The sequence below is a fragment of the Melanostigma gelatinosum genome, assembly GCF_949748355.1.
Source record: "Melanostigma gelatinosum genome assembly, chromosome: 11".
Taxonomy (NCBI): Eukaryota; Metazoa; Chordata; class Actinopteri; order Perciformes; family Zoarcidae; genus Melanostigma; species Melanostigma gelatinosum.
The window spans coordinates 14492153-14510883 of NC_136644.1; the positions used below are offsets into that span (position 1 = coordinate 14492153).

General features: G+C 39.7%; 2 protein-coding genes across 3 annotated transcripts in view; both read left to right on the top strand.

Moving 5' to 3' along the window:
- Nucleotides 1-1490: 1490 nt before the first annotated feature.
- LOC306785147 (myeloid-associated differentiation marker homolog) lies at nucleotides 1491-2396 on the top strand (the record flags this gene model as incomplete). Its single annotated transcript, XM_079279377.1, has 1 exon — nucleotides 1491-2396. One exon carries the CDS (start codon nucleotides 1491-1493, stop codon nucleotides 2394-2396), a length of 906 nt encoding a protein of 301 aa, XP_079135503.1.
- A 1051-nt stretch (nucleotides 2397-3447) lies between these two features.
- The window catches only part of LOC306784937 (testis-expressed protein 2-like), a 30772-nt gene continuing 15488 nt past the window's right edge, over nucleotides 3448-18731 (top strand). For both annotated transcript variants that reach the window (XM_079279135.1, XM_079279136.1), the window contains exons 1-2: nucleotides 3448-3565; nucleotides 4073-4151. In XM_079279135.1, coding sequence (XP_079135261.1) covers nucleotides 4123-4151 — 29 coding nt within the window. In that variant the 5' untranslated portion in view covers nucleotides 3448-3565; nucleotides 4073-4122. The remainder of the gene's footprint in view (nucleotides 3566-4072; nucleotides 4152-18731) is intronic.

The following is an 18731-nucleotide window of genomic DNA, read 5'->3' on the forward strand; positions in this document are numbered from 1 at the left end:
GAGGAATCTGTAACCACAATGTTGTTTAACATTTTTTTATTAAACATTTTTGGTAGAGTAAAATACCTTTCTGTTCAAAGGAATGCATACACATTTTCTAGTTATATTCAAATGTGATTTTTTTTAAAATAAACTGCACAACTGAGCCTGAACCATAAACTGATGAAGTGACATCTTAACTTTTATAAAGCAGTTGACAAATGAAGACAAATACACACAGCCAGGATTCTGTAGTTAGCGCTGTTCATCAGCTATCGTCTGTCTTTGTGGAGTTTCTTCTCCATTCTGTCTAAACACAAGTTTCTGAACTTGAGCTGTGTGACACGAGGGAATTTATGTATCCTCCATCTATTTATAACACAGTGTGCCGATACACAGAGGCAAAGTGATTGCTTGGGATCATCAGAGGACTCTTTGTGCTTGATTAAATACACTCACACACACGAGTAACATATGCATGAAAACATACACAAATACATTGGTCGATATGAAACATTTTTACAGCATAGTTGCACACATGCATGCCCATATGTAGCCTATTCAAGACAAAGGCACTCCCATTAATGCATGCATACATGCATACATTCATACACGAAAACATTTGCAGCTTGCTGCCACCCTCACGGCCATCCAAACACTCATTTCAATCCAAGCAACTCAAACATATTTCCAGGTGTTGTGAAATTAAAAGACAGACAAGATGCTTGTCACAATATTAGCTTCTTCTCCCCTGAGGATATAGAGCAGATCCACACACACACACCAGATCCTCTGAGCAACACTTCACTCAAATGATCCACAGCACTCAACAAATAAACTCATCTTGACTTAATACAAATGCCCCACAGGCAGCTACAAACATCATGCAAACAATTATTCAGAGAGCTACCTGTGGCCATATTTCATGCCTCCAACAGTGAGGTCAAAGTGGTGGCAAATGAATGCCAATTGAGTCAGGAGAACCTGTACACGCCGTAGTTTATTATCTAAAAAAAAAGGGAACTGCATTTCATGAGAATCAAGAGTGAGAGGAAGGTAACCTTGTTTGCATGTTTTTTTTATTGTGGTCATTTGCACCTACCTCCAGTGAGACTGAAAGTACTGCTGCAACCTCAAAAAGGAAGTAGGCGAGGCATATTTTTACAGAGACAGTGTTCCAAGAGATAATATTTTGAAGTTTGACTTGGTATGTGAAAAGGATTAAGCACTGGTGAACAGAACAGAAAGAAGGTTGTTTTTTGTATGATACCTGCGGCTCAAGTGAAGATTTGTTGGAGGTGACTGTTTCCATTGACTGTACTGGACTACTCTTCAGAAGTCAACATCAGGCCGATGTTTTGGGAATGCAATTAGCTGATTGACGAAGCTTTTAAATTACATTTAAAAAAAAAAAATCAATCTGGTGGAACTGAGACTGAAGTATCATTTGACACGCCTCTTGGATATCTTGTCTCTTGGATACGAGATCACTCAGATTCAACATTGTGAGAATGCCTGTGATTGTATTGGAGGCCAAAGACTTCACAAGTCCTCTTTTCTTGGTGCGGACATGGGAAGTCTTATCCGGTTGCACCACCTTCAGCCTTGTGGCCTCGCTGGAACCTTCAGAGTTAAACAAAAATTCATCCAACCACCAACACCTCCACACATTGAGGATTTTCTGCATGTTTTCCTGGTGCTTCTTCTTCACACTTACACTCCTTATCCACATTCTCAGCATCATCCAGTTTCACAGCCTTATCCCAATATCCTGGAAGAACCTGACTATGACAGCGGCAGTTTTAGGGGCACTGATGTGTCTTAGTGCCTCTGTGGTTTTCCCTTGGATCGTCATGGATCATCAACGGGCAACTCCGCGCCTGGTGGCGGCTGTTGTGGCCTCCTGCATCACCTTCCTTGGCTACACCTCAGAGTCCTACGTTCTTCGCACCCAAGCCCAAGAACAAAGAGGCTACATGGGCAGCATGCCTGGTCTCCTCAAGATACTCCAAGTCTGGGGAGGTTGTCATATGATACCCCTGGTTGTGGAGATCTGTGGACTCCCTACTTTTGCACACAGCTGGCAGCTGTGGGTCTCCGGCGTGTCATACGGTGTCTGTGTCCTCATGTCTCTAGTCACACTTGTGGTAATATTAGGAGACTTTGCTGGGCGATGTTTTCTACCTTTTGACAAGTTATTGGCTGGCTTCAGTCTGATTGGGGTGTTGCTCTTCATGGTGGCCACAGTGATTTCTTTTATCAAGATACTGCATCTGAGAGACCTCGGACAAAGAATCCCCAACAAAAGTGCAGAACTGGTCATCATGGAAACAGTGGTTGCCAGTATTACACTGTTGGCTTATACAGTGGACCTTGCCTTCTCCATCAAACTGTTGTGTGACAGGAGTCACACATGAATTAATAAATGACATGTATTGCATGTGAAGTTCATCATAGTCCTGAAATGTTTCGGAGAAAATTGTGTCTCTGGTAAGTGTGTGTAAAAGTCAAACTGAGTGGATGTTTTAATCATTGCTGTGTACTCAAATTAATCAAATGTATGAAACTGATCCATCAATATAATTTAACTGACATGTGAAAGAGTAATGTGCCTTTTATGGTGCAGTTTACTGACCCACTCACTGTACATCAACTAAACCTGGGTTATGTGACAGGTTATGTGACACCTATAAGGACACAACATATTTTATTATACTGCCTGGTATATAGTGGCAGCTGAACAGCAGTCACCACTGATGCTTAAAATAAAAGCTGTTGACTGTGGACATTTAAACGTTTTTTTTCTTCAAAACTGAAAAGTGACACCAGAAGGCACAGACTAAACAGATTAGACACACGTTAAACCCCACAAATCAAGCTTTACATTAGCCTCAATTTAATGAGAACAGTTGCAATTCACTAACACTGGGTGGCAACACTGCATTATCATGTACGCCAACACTGAATTAGCATGAACGCCCATTTAAATCACAGGGCTGGACTTAAAGAGGAACTTAAACGCAGAAATACATTTGTCTCAACAATGTTTTTATTGTGAGGGTTTTTAATTAATTAATCGATTTGCCTATAGGCTATACACTTAGAAAAAAACTATTCATTTTACAAGGGCTAGCAATCTCGTTTAATTATGAGATCCTCTACATTTTATAATTGCTTAACCGTTTTGTATTGTTCTTGTTTCCTGCATTGATAAGCCAGAAAGCACTGTGCAACATTTTAATAACTTGTTTACGTTTCACACAGTTTTTTACCTTCTCACATCTGCGTCATCTGCTCTAGGCCTGAAAGACGCTCTGTCGACCAATCGATTGGCAACTGACCCGCACAGCGAGCCAGTTATTATCCCACAGCTCGGTCTCGATTACTCTGGCCTTGATAAACTGCCGCGTGCGTGTTTCCTTTAAGGAACTGAGTCCAGTCAGCTAGTCAGTTGTCAACAGGCTGAGGGAGAAAACGAGCCGTTGATGCAACTTAGTACGTTAACGGTGCCGTGTTGAGAAAAGCCTCATTTTGGAAGTTCATTTGGTTCGTTGTTTCCAGATAAAAATGAAATCCCCTCGACACGGTAAGCTGTCCGTGATTGCTCTCTGTTTTTGTCCACATTCTGCGAGTTTGGTGAGGTGACCTCGGGTAAAAAGGACTTTTAAACTATTTATTGATTCAGTTTGTAGCAAGCTTTAGGGTTTCATTCTAATATAGACAAAACAAGTCTGTCTGTTGAAATAGTCGTTAGCCTGTTATCTTACATGTATCATAAGGTAGGCTGCTTTCTCTACTCGTCATCGTTTGCTATATTAAAGCTCGAGAAGTTTCTATTTAGACCACGTTAGCACGTGTATTAGCCGAATTAACTTCTTCCAGCAACACCCATATGTCAAATGCCACTTTGAATTATATTTGTTTGCCATATGGTTATGGCACAGTATACAAACATTGCACACAAAGGCTACCAATACTTACTCACCAAGAAGCATGAACACCCACTTTATATTGCCACTCTTTATGATTTTGTGTTTTCAACCTGCATCTGTAATGATTGAGCATTTCTCTTGACTGATAATGTGTTTCTCAGGAGCCCCCTGAGCATCATGGACATGTGAAACATGACTCTGCAGTAGGCAGATGCAAGCCCCAGGCACCGAGGATACAAGGTAAGCACTTTGCCAGTAAATTTGAACTCATTATTGATCTGTTTGTTGAGCTACAAATGACCTCAGTGAGGGCTAAGTCTAGAGATAGACGGGGAGAGAAGAGAGAGAGAGAGGAAGAACAAACTTAGTTAAGAGAATGAAGAGCGGAATAGGAATACACTGAAGTCTGTGTAATCAATGCTACACTCAGGGATCAAAGTAGAGATTTACTGATACTGGATATCGGTCTGATACTGACTCAAATGGAGTGGTCTCACCGACGTCACGATCTCCTTAGTTACGAGGTCGGTCGGCCATGTTGGAGTACATACAGATCCTACATGGCGGCGCGTAAACAAGGAAGTGCGGCGAAAATACAATACTTTGAATCACTGGATAGTGCATCAAAGGTTCGCTACCTGGCCAAATTGAAGGTTATTGGTAACTTGGATCCCTATACGATGAGTGCAGATCGTTTCAGTGCCGATCCTACTTATCTTCCATCGGTAAACTACGCCAACATCTACACGTATCTCGTGAACACCCCCAGTCCTTACACAAAAGACGAGTTGGAGTGCTACAAAGGGCTCGACGCTTATAATCAGTTTGTCAGTGGATGGGTCCCAGACGTCAAAGCAACGGTCGTCGAGAATTCTCATCTCGTCATTGGGAGGGTAAATATATACAGATCTGGTCCGATATTTAGCAATATTCAATGTTTACTCAGCGCAAACAGACACGTGTGTTTGTTTACATTGTACGTGCATGTCATTGTGTGCGTGTGTGTAGGAATTCACTTTCAACTAACTCATAACTTCATATATATATATATATATATATATATATATATATATATATGATCTGACGTTAAACTCATATCAAGCAATGCTGAGGCTGCATCTATGTGTTTCGCCTGTTGTACACGCTCGACACATCTCTGGCACCGACTGCTGTCACGGGCCGATGAAGCTTCGGTAACCTTCTCATGTCCAAGTTTAATTTATATTTCCTTTATTAAATACTGTTCACAAACGAATTAGTAAATAAAATCACTGACCACTTATAAAGTGATCCGCACATACTCTAGTGTATGCCAAATTCCATTCCTTTATATCTCGAGAGATGCGTGACAGCCATTTCTCGCGACGTCGCTTGGATAGCTCCTTCGTGTCATTTCCTTGATGTGTAATGACCGCTGGCAAACGAAAGAATGATTTCTTGTCTATCAGCTCTGCTGCCACAACCCAAGACAGCACAAAAGTTCACCACCGATAGGTTATGCGACTCAGCCGTGCATGCCAGTGGCTTTGTGTGTACTCCAACATGGCCGACAACTAAACTGTGACGTCACACGAGACCACTCCATAGCTGGATTGGGTATTTGTGACAGTGGGCCGATATGGTATTGGATACCATTGTTTTAATAAAGCCCAGGAATTGGTTTTGCGACTGATGCATTGGTGCATCCCTAGATCAAAGGAAACTCTGGGGAAATACAAAGTCCATGGCATGTGATATTCCTAACCTGAGACATGGAGATTATGAAATATTATGTTTGTTGTGGGAATAATAACTGCAAAGAGCATCTTTGTTAATCACCTGGGATTAGGGATGCTGGTTAAAAAAACATTTGAAAATGTGTTTGGATGATTATCTCTCAATAAATATAATTGACTGTCTTACAACTTTTTTTAGAAACACCACAGATGTCCATGCCCTACAACTAAAGGCCCTGAAATATGGATCGTTAAAGTCAATAGCTGCAAGGTGTCTCACAGGTTTCTTTGCACAGAGTGACCTCGAGGTATACTTGAAATGTTAAGTAACTTGCTCTACAAGGTTCCTATGCATAATGACCTCCTCCCATTTAACCAGTTTACTAACTGACAGTGTCTCTGTAGTTCTTTTTATCTTAGTTGTGGCATGTAGCTGCTGCTCTTCTATAGAAGGACATCAAAGCTGGCGTGCTGGTTGGATTCCAGTGTCTCCTGAGGGAATTTCAACATGTCACATTAATGTTACAGGTGATAAGACTACAACTGCTGCCCCCAGAATGCTTATATTGAGCCAGTTGTTTTTGGACCTATGAACAGCCTTTGTTACCTTGCAGCCAAAGTCATGTAGTGATGATTTATTCATCCCAAAACCTGCTGAAGGGATCTGCACAAACATATCTCGAGGCCATGGCCCAGCCCTACACACCACACCACACTTATTTTGGTGCTATTTGGTTTCTAAAATTCCCTTTTAATTATCTCCTTATCCTCATTGTAAGTTATCACATGCTATTTTTCATGTCTCCAGTATATTGTTACACTTTTATGATACTGACCCTTGCACTCCTTCAGTGTTCTCTTTGTAACCGTCCTTCAATATTCCCTAATTTCTTTGTTTAGGCTTATGGTAGATTGTAAAATCTTGCTTAGCTCAGAACAGCTGTATTGTTGAGTCAATTATTCACAGTAAATGATGGTTTGACTTTCAAATTTGCATGAAGTTATTAGATCTTGTATAGAGTGAACAGACTACTGTCCATACTGACAACTTTCTTCAACACAATACCTTCATACCTTTTGTCTGAGTAACTATTTTAAAAGCCTTTGTACAGGGTTTTTAGGGTGGAGATACTACAGCATTTCACTTTGTTTGTTTTTGGGAGAGAGGCATTTCGGTCTGCAATGAATTGCAGATATTAAGGCTGACATAAAATTCCAATAACATAGTAGTCTAATTTATACCATGTATGCTGATATTTATAGTAAAATCTGTCTACGAATATCTGTCCAAATAACTGAGTCCAACACCAGAATTGTTTTAATACTTTAATCGGTGTCTAAAAAAGGGTTTGATATGGGGAACCCATGTGCGCAATGCCATTTGAGATGGAAGAAAAACAACCGTAATGAGTTGAGAGGAAGCAACTAGCATTGAGCAAAATACGCTTTCAAGCATATACTGCATCACACATCACTTGTTGGTGGGATATGTGTTGATAATAAAAACATAGAATAATGCCGCGGTTATCCGTTTCCTGACATCTGTCACAGATGGGACACGGCACCAGTACACTGTGTGCTTAGCTGTCCTGTTGGAAAGGGTGAGTTACAGAGCAAGGTGTCAGTTTGTCAGAGAAAGGGGGGAAAAAAAAAAAACACCTGTGAGAAACAGGAGGAGGCTTAGGGTTTGAGCAGCAGGTGCGGTGACCTTTCACCAGTCCTATTTTCCTAAAATAGAGTCTGCCATATTCATCTTTCACACTGAGAGGAGGACTGCTTATCATACCCTGCGTAGGAACTGGGCACCCCTGTTGACTGTGCACCTGCTCGTAGCTTTGACTCACATTGTGGCTGTCCAAGTTGTCACCAGGTCCGACCTATTGTTGTAAAACTGTGTGTGTGTGTGTGTGTGTATATGTCATTTTATTCAGTATGAATGGAAAACAAAGAAATAGGAGATCTTGTACCTGTATAGTGACTATTACAATTGGACTACCCTTAGAGTATGTTCACACCTCTCTTCCCTTCACAATAGCCCATTACATCACAGTTTATTGGCCCCTTACAATAGACTAGGATTTCAGTTTACAACATGAGACCATTTGTCTACGTAGTAGACAAGAAGTCTTGTAGATATTGCTCAAGAATTATACAATATTGTGATCTTCTTTTTACCACTGATCAAGATAATAAACTTTTCGGCAACTGTAGCTCAGTTTGCTTTCTCTCGTTTGCAAGCCTTATTTGACTTTTGGCTCTTAAACATGTCACAATTTTCAGGCTCCTGACTTGAGGCTTATTTGGTAAAAATTAAACAAAACAAGCCTCTTCTAACATTCTGATTTAATTAATAAGGGGTGGTTAGTGTCTTGCTTCAGGGTTTCTCAGTCACTGCTTTTTCAACCATCTTGTTATGCTCACTTTCCTAGTCTACAGCAAGTAGTCCTTCAGTATTTTTACTGCGAATGCATTGTCCATAAACACTGGCCCAACACTGGTTATCATTTAGCAATCTTAACAATCAGCCTAGCCCAGGGGTCGGCAAACTGCGGCTCGGGAGCCGCATGCACCTCCAGACTAATACGTTTTTGTTTTAAAAGATCTCCGCCCACATGGCATTTCAGCATCGTTTTCTAAATAAGTGGTCCCGAGTCTTCTTCTTCTTCTTCTTCTTCTTCTTCTTCTTCTTCTTCTTCTTCTTCTTCTTCTTCTTCTTCTTCTTCTTCTTCTTCTTCTTCTTCTTCTTCTTCTTCTTCTTCTTCTTCTTCTTCTTCTTCTTCTTCTTCTTCTTCTTCTTCTTCTTCTTCTTCTTCTTCTTCTTCTTCTTCTTCTTCTTCTTCTTCTTCTTCTTCTTCTTCTTCTTCTTCTTCTTCTTCTTCTTCTTCTTCTTCTTCTTCTTCTTCTTCTTCTTCTTCTTCTTCTTCTTCTTCTTCTTCTTCTTCTTCTTCTTCTTCTTCTTCTTCTTCTTCTTCTTCTTCTTCTTCTTCTTCTTCTTCTTCTTCTTCTTCTTCTTCTTCTCTTCTTCTTCTTCTTCTTCTTCTTCTTCTTCTTCTTCTTCTTCTTCTTCTTCTTCTTCTTCTTCTTCTTCTTCTTCTTCTTCTTCTTCTTCTTCTTCTTCTTCTTCTTCTTCTTCTTCTTCTTCTTCTTCTTCTTCTTCTTCTCTTCTTCTTCTTCTTCTTCTTCTTCTTCTTCTTCTTCTTCTTCTTCTTCTTCTTCTTCTTCTTCTTCTTCTTGTTGTTGTTGTTGTTGTTGTTGTTGTTGTTGTTGTTGTTGTTGTTGTTAGTTACTCGGTGTAAACAGGAAGTGGATAGGTTGCTCAATAAAAATGCTTTACTATTTTGTCAACTAAAATGTGCGTCACATCCTATTACACCTGCCAAGAGCCTTTCCCTGCAGGTGGCTAATCATGATTTTCAGACCCCGCCCTCAAACTATCAATGGATAAATCCAAAAACAAAAAGTCATAGAGTTTAATTCTGCGTGGACATATTCATTTACTTTCACTGCCAACGATGCTTGCTTACCTGTATGTTTGATATGTGCAAACAATGTAATGTTGAATGACAATTCCAGAACAAACGCACAGCATTTGCATAAAATAGCAATAAAAATGTCAAGAATTGTCTTTATTCTTGTTCTATAATTTCATAAATACAACAAACTATTGTTTTTGTATATATAATACAACTATATACAAAACTTTATAAGCTGTGATATTGAATAGCTTTTGCGGCTCCAGACAAATTTTATTTGGTGGAAAATAGAGCAAAATGGCTCTTTGGATAGTAAAGGTTGCCGACCTCTGGCCTAGCCTATTGTAACGTGTGTGTGTGTGTGTGGGCGGGCACCTTAGTTTCTTTCGGAGTAATGTCCAGGGCTTTGTTGGACATGTTATATTTCCAGAATTCCATATAAACCTGTCTTTGTTGTTTTCTGTAGAACACTTCGCAGATCTTTATCAGTAATATACTTGTCGTACACATTTGTGTTGACATTATTTGTTTTCCTTTTTCTGTAGGGAAAATACAGTCTGACATTCTGACGTTGAAGATACTTGTCAGCCTTCTGTTATGTATTCACGCAGGTGCTTCTCTCTTACCTACCCAACCGGTGAAATAATGACCATTACTGAGACATCAGGGGAATGTGTCAACTTGCCAGCCAGCAACGTTTACGGGCTGGTTTCATTGCACGCTGACGGCACCATTCATCGCGCTGCCGTCATTTTAATCACTTATTACCAGAGGACAGAGGCGAGGTGGGAAGATGTATAAATATAGCCCGTCTATAAATACTGCTTTAATTTCTCACTAGAAACCGAGACATTATTCACAAAGCTGCAGTACGTTCACATGGAGTATTTTGTGTTAGAGCAAAAGGCTAGGAAAGAAATTGAGATGCCTGAGCATCATTGAATTAATTTGCCGTTTTACTTTGAGCCCTGAGGAATAGTACATCTATCTTTTTCATAAGATCAAAAGTCATTCCCCATGATCTACAGATTAGTCTGGGATACATTGACATAGCACAGACCCTTTCAGTCTCATGACAATGTAGTCTATTGTTATTACAGTTTGGCTGACGAATGCTTTCCCCAGTTCCTTTCACTTTGTCCAACTGTCATGACAATAAATGTACGATTGCTGCATTCTACACTCTTAAGTTTCTACTTTGTTTGTTGGTCAGGAGGGCACAATTATTGCTAAATGAGATTCCTGATTGTGTTGTTTTTTTTAAGAGATTCATATGAGGAATATTTTACATCAGATCATGTAAATTCAGTTTAGTAATTTTTAGTAATGTAAAGTTATTTGCTTTATTGTAATGATTGAATGTGCAACACAAAATCTGTTATTCTTATCGGTGTTTGATTTCGTATGTGCCTCAAAGCCTGCTGTCGTGAAACTGCATCGGGTTGCAGGAAAGTTCAATTACCCTAGATGGATGCAGGCAGCCAGTCACAGGTGTGGTGAGTGACATCAGAAAAAACACCCAGCCTAAACTAAACTGAGCATAGTCTCATAAACTGGAGGGTTTTCTGTATTTTGGGAAATGATTGACTCTAGTATGTTGACATTCAGTATGTGCTGGGAACTGTTTAGGGAAACAGAAGAATATTTGTGGAGACAAAGCTTGGTCCAGTCCTCTCCTGAGTTTACCCAGATGTGGCCAGCTGGGTAGATGGCTGCCCCAGAGGCCTGGATGCAGACTGGGCCTTGGCTTACTGCACCATCAGTGTTCTTGTGTTTGCTGGAAGGCAGTGACTTTTGGATGAAACTTTGGATGAATATCAGCTGGTAACGATAAACCTGTTAGACTGACAGCCTTTTTTTTTTTTTTTAACGATTTCAACTTGTGCTGTAACTAACTGTTTTATCCCATAATCACTCCATGAGTTTTCTCAGAAATGTAAACCATGACTAAAGTTGAGCAGTAGACTAAGGCCTCAGGGAAAGAGCACTGGGTCATCTTGATCACCTCTCTGCTAAATATGATTGCACGGTTGCACTTAATTAAAACAGTGATCTTAACTCTTCTTTGTTCCTTTAACTAGTGTTTTCTTTTTAATGAGTGCCTTGTTTTTTAAATGATACATGTGACCAGCTGACTGTTATGGAATAGTAATCTAAGTGAGAGGCTGGTAGTTCAAATAGCAATGCAAAAACGTTCTAATTAAAAGAATGTAAAGAAAAAACACAAAAGGCTAAAAATGTCTTCTTTGAAAACTTGTTAAAGTGCTGTTAAAAAGAATCCAAGCAATTCTTTAGTCAAAAATGAAAAGAGATGCATCTCTTGTGGGAGTCATGGCTGACTGAGGCAGTATCTGTAACCGGAGCAGAGGGACAGATCTCTTGAACCATGGCACAGTTTAGTCGCCGCTGCAGCCAAGGAGTTCATTTAAAAGTAATGAGGGCTTGTTGACGAGCTTCAGCGGTTAAGTGTGGAGTGAATTCTTTAACACGAACAACACCTGGGTCAGTGAACCGACATGGTTTCAAACAGTCTGAATCTGGGTATTGACTGCCTTTAGTAACACAAGGCTTGTTCTGTAAAACAAACCCTGCCAACAGTCATAAAGGCTTTGTCATCAGAGTGTTCGAGTGTGATTTTAGCAAAAAAGAGGATACCACCTGAATCCAACAAGTAACTTTAGTTGTTTGACCAACTTATTTTTATGGACCAACGGTGCACTTCGCTCGTCTGTCCCAATACATTCACCATGTTGGTTTATCATGTTTCAATGGACAAAATGTGCTTTTAGTTGGCAGAGGAAGGCGGAGAGGCGTAGTGTTCTCACTGCCTAACATTTCAATCCCTTCCTGCCTCACCAGTTTGTCGGCATTCTTGAGAACAGTTCCAGTTCTGTTTGTCTCCAGAACCTGTAATCTGAAATGAAACTGAAATGCATTAACCAGTTTACCTCTTGCCTCTTAATCACCCAGTTACTAGAACATACCAGGACACACACACCTTTGTCTCAACTAATGCAGTCAGCCATATTAAGCGTGAACATACTGCTCGACTTACTCATCTGTCCACACTGTGTATATTTCTACACTGACGGAAACAAAAATATATCCAACAATGAGAAACACAAAGGCGCGTTACATGCATCCACATAACCAATCAAAGTTACCGCCCTCTCTTTCATAGTTTAACCACATTAGGGTCCTTGACATGTTCACATAATGAGTCCAAAGTCATGTTAAGCTTTCTCCCACCTCAACATTTTCTTTTGAATAAAAAAACAACTACAATGGGGCATATAATCCTCCCTCCAATCTGTAAACTGCCTACTGTTAGCCACTGTAGCTGAACTGTTGGCAGTCATATTAATGGGAGCACTGGGCTGGGAGACACTATGCAAGTCATTAGCTAGACTGACAGTGTAAGCACAGGGAAAACCATCACTACTGCAAATACACAGCAGGATTTGAAGTGGGACTTCTTCTAATCCCCTCCTAGGCAACCTGGTGATCTGGGATTTCATTAAGTCTTCCACGGGGAATGTGTGAGTGTGTTTTCAAGTCTTTTACAAGGTATTTTTTTCCTCTTGTAGTTTAATCTCTGTCCCTTGGCAAACCTCTTAACGCCACTGATATCATCTGAAACAGTGATGTATGACATGTGGTGTTGTAATGGCAGAAAGCAACAGGCAGGATGACTTGCAAAAATACCCTTGCAGTGCGGTTACTGAGCTTTACACAGAAGAGGAAACGCTGTCAGCCAATTCTACTGAATTTTTATTTATTTTTTTCGGCCGGCATGTATTTAGGGGTTGACTGTGAAGCCTAGTTGTGTTTCCCAAATGCAATGTTTTTTTCCCATGGGGACAAGAAAGTATATCTGTCTATCTATCTCTGCCCCAAATTAGCAATTTCAGTCTTGTTCATTATGATTCAGATTCACTCTTAAGTAAGCTTGAAAGAGTTGTTGACTGATATTTGCTTCCTTACTGATCAGTGCATATAGTTGGACAGACTTATGGGGTTTTGGAAAAGTGACCAATTATTTGTGTCTTGGACAAAATATCAAGCAGTGGCAGACTCTGGCTGTGTGAGGGGCAGGGGTGAAAATAAATAAAAAGGGCACCAGCCACACCAGCCATGGCCTCTCCATGCGAGAGGCTTTCTTTGGTTTTCTGTTCAACATCTACATGCTTCCACGAGCTCAGATTATGGAAAACAACAAAGTGTGTTATCATAATTATGCAGACGACACACAAATCTACATAACTATGTCACCAGGGGACTATAATCCCATACAAGGGCTGGGTAACTGCATTGAACAAATCAACATCTGGATGTGCCAGAATTTTCTTCAATTAAACAAAGATAAAACAGAAGTAATTGTTTTTGGTACCAAGGACGAACAATTGAAAATCACCGCTCAGCTTCAGTCACTGATGTTAAAACCCACAAACCAAGCCAGAAATCTAGGTGTAGTTATGGATTCAGACCTCAACCTGAACAGCCATATCAAGACAATTACAAAATCAGCCTACTATCACCTGAAGAATATATCAAGGATTAGAGGATTTATGTCTCAACAGGATTTGGAAAAACTTGTCCATGCATTTATCTTCAGCAGACTGGACTACTGTAACGGTGTGTTTACAGGTCTCTGTAAAAAGTCTGTCAGAAAGCTGCAGCTGATTCAGAACGCTGCAGCTCGAGTCCTCACTAAGACCAGGAGGGTGGATCACATCACCCCAGTTCTGAGGTATTTGCACTGGCTTCCTGTCCAGCAAAGAATTGACTTTAAAATCCTGCTGTTGGTTTACAAAGCACTGAATGGTTTAGGGCCAAAATACATCTCCGATCTGCTGCTACCTTATGAACCATCCCGACCCCTCAGGTCGTCTGGGACCGGTCTACTTTCTGTTCCCAGAGTCAGAACTAAACATGGAGAAGCAGCGTTCAGTTTTTCTGCTCTACATATCTGGAACAAAGTCCCAGAAAGCTGCAGGTCAGCTGAGACCCTCAGCTCATTTAAATCAAGATGGAAGACCTTTCTGTTTGCTGCTGCCTTTAATTGAACCACATTCAATTAATATATTGATCAATTGCCTGCATTTCTGCATTTTACCACTGAATTTTATTTCTTACACTCTTTCTTTAATTGTTTTTAAATCTCCTTTTATTTTGCCTCATGTTTTGATGCTTTTAATGGTTTGATGTGAAGCACTTTGAATTACCTTGTTGTTGAAATGTGCTATACAAATAAACTTGCCTTGCCTTGGTTCCTGACAGTCATGTCCTTAGTGTGATGTGGAGGTTCTGCAGGAGTCAGTAAGCAGTCCCATGCAACCCATACAGCTGTGGTTATTTAGGGAACCTAAAGTTTCTCAAACTTGACGTCTCATTTAAAGAAAGTAGGTCATCAGTCAATGATGGTAAAAGTCTTCCATTTATCTATGTTGTAAATTCCCGTTTCTTCTTTTGGTGGATCCACTTTTCCTCATCTGACTACATTTAGCTGTGTTTGCGTCAGTTAGGGACTTCCTCCATTTCCTATTATTACATTGTGAAAATGACTGTGTCACTGATCAGGCAACATGTCTCGTGGCTACATTGATCATTTTCAAATATGGCACTGTCAAAAGATGACCTCCACAAATAATTAATTTTATTATTGTTGAACTATGATACATTTAACATCAAGGATTCATCAGCATTAAATCACAAATGGCAGAACACTAACATTTCTCTCAAACTACTCTTAAATGAAAGCATGTTAGGTAGTTTATCCAGCCTTTCAGTTTCATTGCACTACACCACAACAAATAATGTCTGACCCTTTATTTGTTCAATGGATTAGATCGATAAGTTTGCCACACATGATGATTATTAAGGATGTTTATGAAACTTTGGCCATTTTTACATTTCTTTTTAACTATTTATTTTGGGCAAGATGTCTGAAAGGAATAGTAAAATTACACCTCTAATTTAAAAGAAATTGCAGGAGCGTAAATACTTGCCGGTTAAAATGTTTTAGCATGGTAACCGGTAATCTAACTACAGAACACAGAATGTAAATTACCACATATCCAAAGTTCCTAATACTGTGCTGAGTAGTCTTGTAATCTCTTAACTTTAGTAACTATTCTGTTAACGCGGCAGTCTGAGACTAATAAGTAGAAGACTTCTGTGTACATTCTGATGTGTTTTGTTGTCAGGACCACAGAGGTCAGGGGTCATGTTCTCGGGAAACAATACTGAGAGAACATGGGGTCAGCAGATGAAGCCAGTCTGCTGAGCTCTCGTTGTTTAATTGGTTGCAGCATGACCGTTGGGAAGCCAACCGAGACTATTGGTTCAGATCCTGCCCTTGATTTTTAAAGGTTCTAACACATAATGTGTATTCGTCACACTTAACGTCATTTTTTTTTTTTTTTTGACATTGTTTTATAAACATGTTCACTAATAAGGTTGCAACGTCCATCTTATATTTTTTTCTGCTCTTTATTGCTTATGGGAGTTTTGAAGACTGCTAGCAAGTAAACATGGACATAAACAATGCTGGATTTAAAATACAATCTGCTCTGCGAATGTTCTGTCAGGGGTGTGTCAAACATGCGGGCCGGATCCGGCCTGCCACGTCATTTTATGTGGCCCGTGAATCCGCCAGATAAAAAAAGTAAAAAATAAAATAAAATTTAAAGTTAGATTTGATCATAAAAATACCCCCATAGTTGAAATTATGAGATAAAAAGTCATAATAATGAGATACTTAAACACACAGTCACAGAATCAGCTCTTTGGCTGGTTACTGTACACTTGACATATAAATGTATTGTGAGTACATTGAAGACTACTTTAAACGTGGCTTTACAACACATGAAATGCTTCATGTGGGATTGTGCAAACGCACCCTTGAAAGGATTTTAAACTTTGAACAAAGTTATTGTAATAATTGTGTTTGATCTTTGATAGAGTAATGTGGGTTTCTTAACTCTAAATTAAAAGGATTTAAGTTATATCAGATGTGCTTACATATATTTTTACATTTATATAACTGCATGTACAATATTTTAACACTTTAATAAACAATAATCAAATGCAGAGACAGTTATTTACCAATATGTTAGGAGTAGTTACATTTACACCGTCTTACATTTACAACCGGCCCTTTGTGGGCGGCCGTGATGCTGACGTGGCCCAGGGTGAAAATGAGTTTGGCACCCCTGTTCTATGTAGAAGGAAATGCATTCAACACATTAGTTAAACCTCAAGGATACACACAATGGATTTTGGTGAACACTGAATAACATTAGTTTGTTTTCTGTGGCACTCCTTTTTAAAATGCAACATATTTGATTTCATAAATGCATGTAAGATTACGTTTAGAGATTGAATTTACACCTTCACACATTGGATGAATCTTGTTTAGGCTAATTCACATTATAAGACATCCCTGTGTTAAAATAGCAAATTACAGTTTTTTTTTTATTGCAACTGCTATCTTCTCACCTCACTAGCATGTCAATCTCAGGTTCATTTGAAGAATACATTCAGTAGCTAAACACACAGCCATGTACAACTACTCACTTAATTTGCATGGATACATTCAATATGTTTATCGGTCTGAGTCTTTTCTCATTACTAGTGTGTAGCTGCTTGTTACAGAAGAAGTGACCTGTGTGTGAACATGTCTCTAATTAGTGCAAAAACACGAGGGTTAATGAGGCTGGCCTCCTTCTGTAATTGGCTTCATCCCAATGAATGACAAGATTTCGTTCTTCACTGTCCTCTTAGGCTGTTCATTGGCTCAGGGAAAGGCACCGGGAACACAAGACAAATTAGCACTTAATTGACAGTCTACATACACACTTGGATGGACAGCCAAATACATGCCGACGTACTGTACATGCCCAGTCTTTTGCTCAGTTAGTTTCCTTTTGCATCGTGTTAAACTAGGAGATAGAATCAGCTTCCAGACAACACATACATACATACATACATACTTCCCCACTTACTCACTAATCCTAATATGCTGTTGGCAAATACTGCTAGATCCTTTGAGGCCTACATGTTGAAATAAAATCCATGTCCAACTGGGGATCCATTAGAATGGCCTCATTGTTTTGCTGCTGGATAGGGACAGAGGTGGCTGGCAGACTGCCTGGCTGGGTAACATGCTCACTCGTGACCAATGTGACAATGAGTGACTAAGTTGTGTCTGGGTGAGTGAGCCAGCATGATCTCAGGCCACGGACAAGACACGAGAAAGCTATTGCCAAATGTCAATAATGCCATAATTGTGTTTTCACTGCCAAAGGATGTAATAAAGATGTAAATGAAGGCAGCCGTTTGATCTTATTGTGTTTTCATATACAGCAAATTTAACCGGATGCAGCAATGTCATTCCAAACATGAAATACAGCAAACATTTGTTTTGTTGTGTGTGTTGTTTATGATTGGTTTTTACTAAATGTCACATACCAAGTTTTTGTGGGGGAAAAAACAGATTAATAATTAATTCCTTTCCATAAGCTCATTGCTCTGCATTACACTGGGCAGCTTACAAGCACACTACAGCTATATGCATCTATATTCGGAGATCTGGGAGTCTGAATTCTAAACACTCATTCACAAATGCCTAACAATAACAATGCCAGACTACAAATAGTGCACCTACTTCCTTGTGTATTTAACCCATCCCTTTTCTTGGGCTGAGCTGATCTTTTCAAAATACCCTAACAGAAGCTATGCCTTCTGCTGAAATGTGTTTGTTTCTTAAAGAGCATTATGTGAAGACCTTTTATAATGTTTCCAATGGTTTGGTCGTAAACTTTCTCAGCATAATAAAGCTGTCACTAGTGTGACAGTCACACTAGTGACAGCCATAAGCTTGTAGAATGAACTGGAAGTGTAATTACTCTGAGTACTCCACCTAGTTATCATTGACTATGTTTGACAATGTTGTCAAAATCAATGCAATCAACACAGTATCGTCTTGTATTCCACACATTGTTGTTTCTTGTCAAAACCTTGTGTCTACATTACCCACAGTGCAACTCAACCAAAAATGGTTAGAGATTCTGGCGCTGTGCTAATGGCGTCAAATGTATCCTCGAGCTGCTAACCTCAAACAAAGAGGAAGAGTGCGCTTACCAGACCTCTGTAGCTCACTCCTTTCTTTTTTCCAACGCCAAACCCCCATATTTTGGTAATCTTTTTCAAAAACACTGTGTGTGTGTGTGTGTGTGTGTGTGTGTGTGTGTGTGTGTGTGTGTGTGTGTGTGTGTGTGTGTGTGTGTGTGTGTGTGTGTGTGTGTGTGTGTGTGTGTGTGTGTGTGTGTGTGTGTGTGTGTGTGTGTGTGTGTGTGTGTGATGATTTAAGATTCGTTATTGTTGCTGAACTGAATTCTAACACAACCAAACTGGTTTAGAGATACAACACTGTACCACACAGGTACATAGACAAATACACATTTTTGTCTGGAAATTGCGTCACTAACCTACTTTACCGTTGTTGGCCTTCATAGATAGATGGTCATCAAAGGTTGTCTTTTATGAATATGATACATTATCTCCATTTTTTTAATTTGATTTAATTAATTAATTGTGCTCGCAGTCCTGTTGTCACTGCCTGGGGCAGA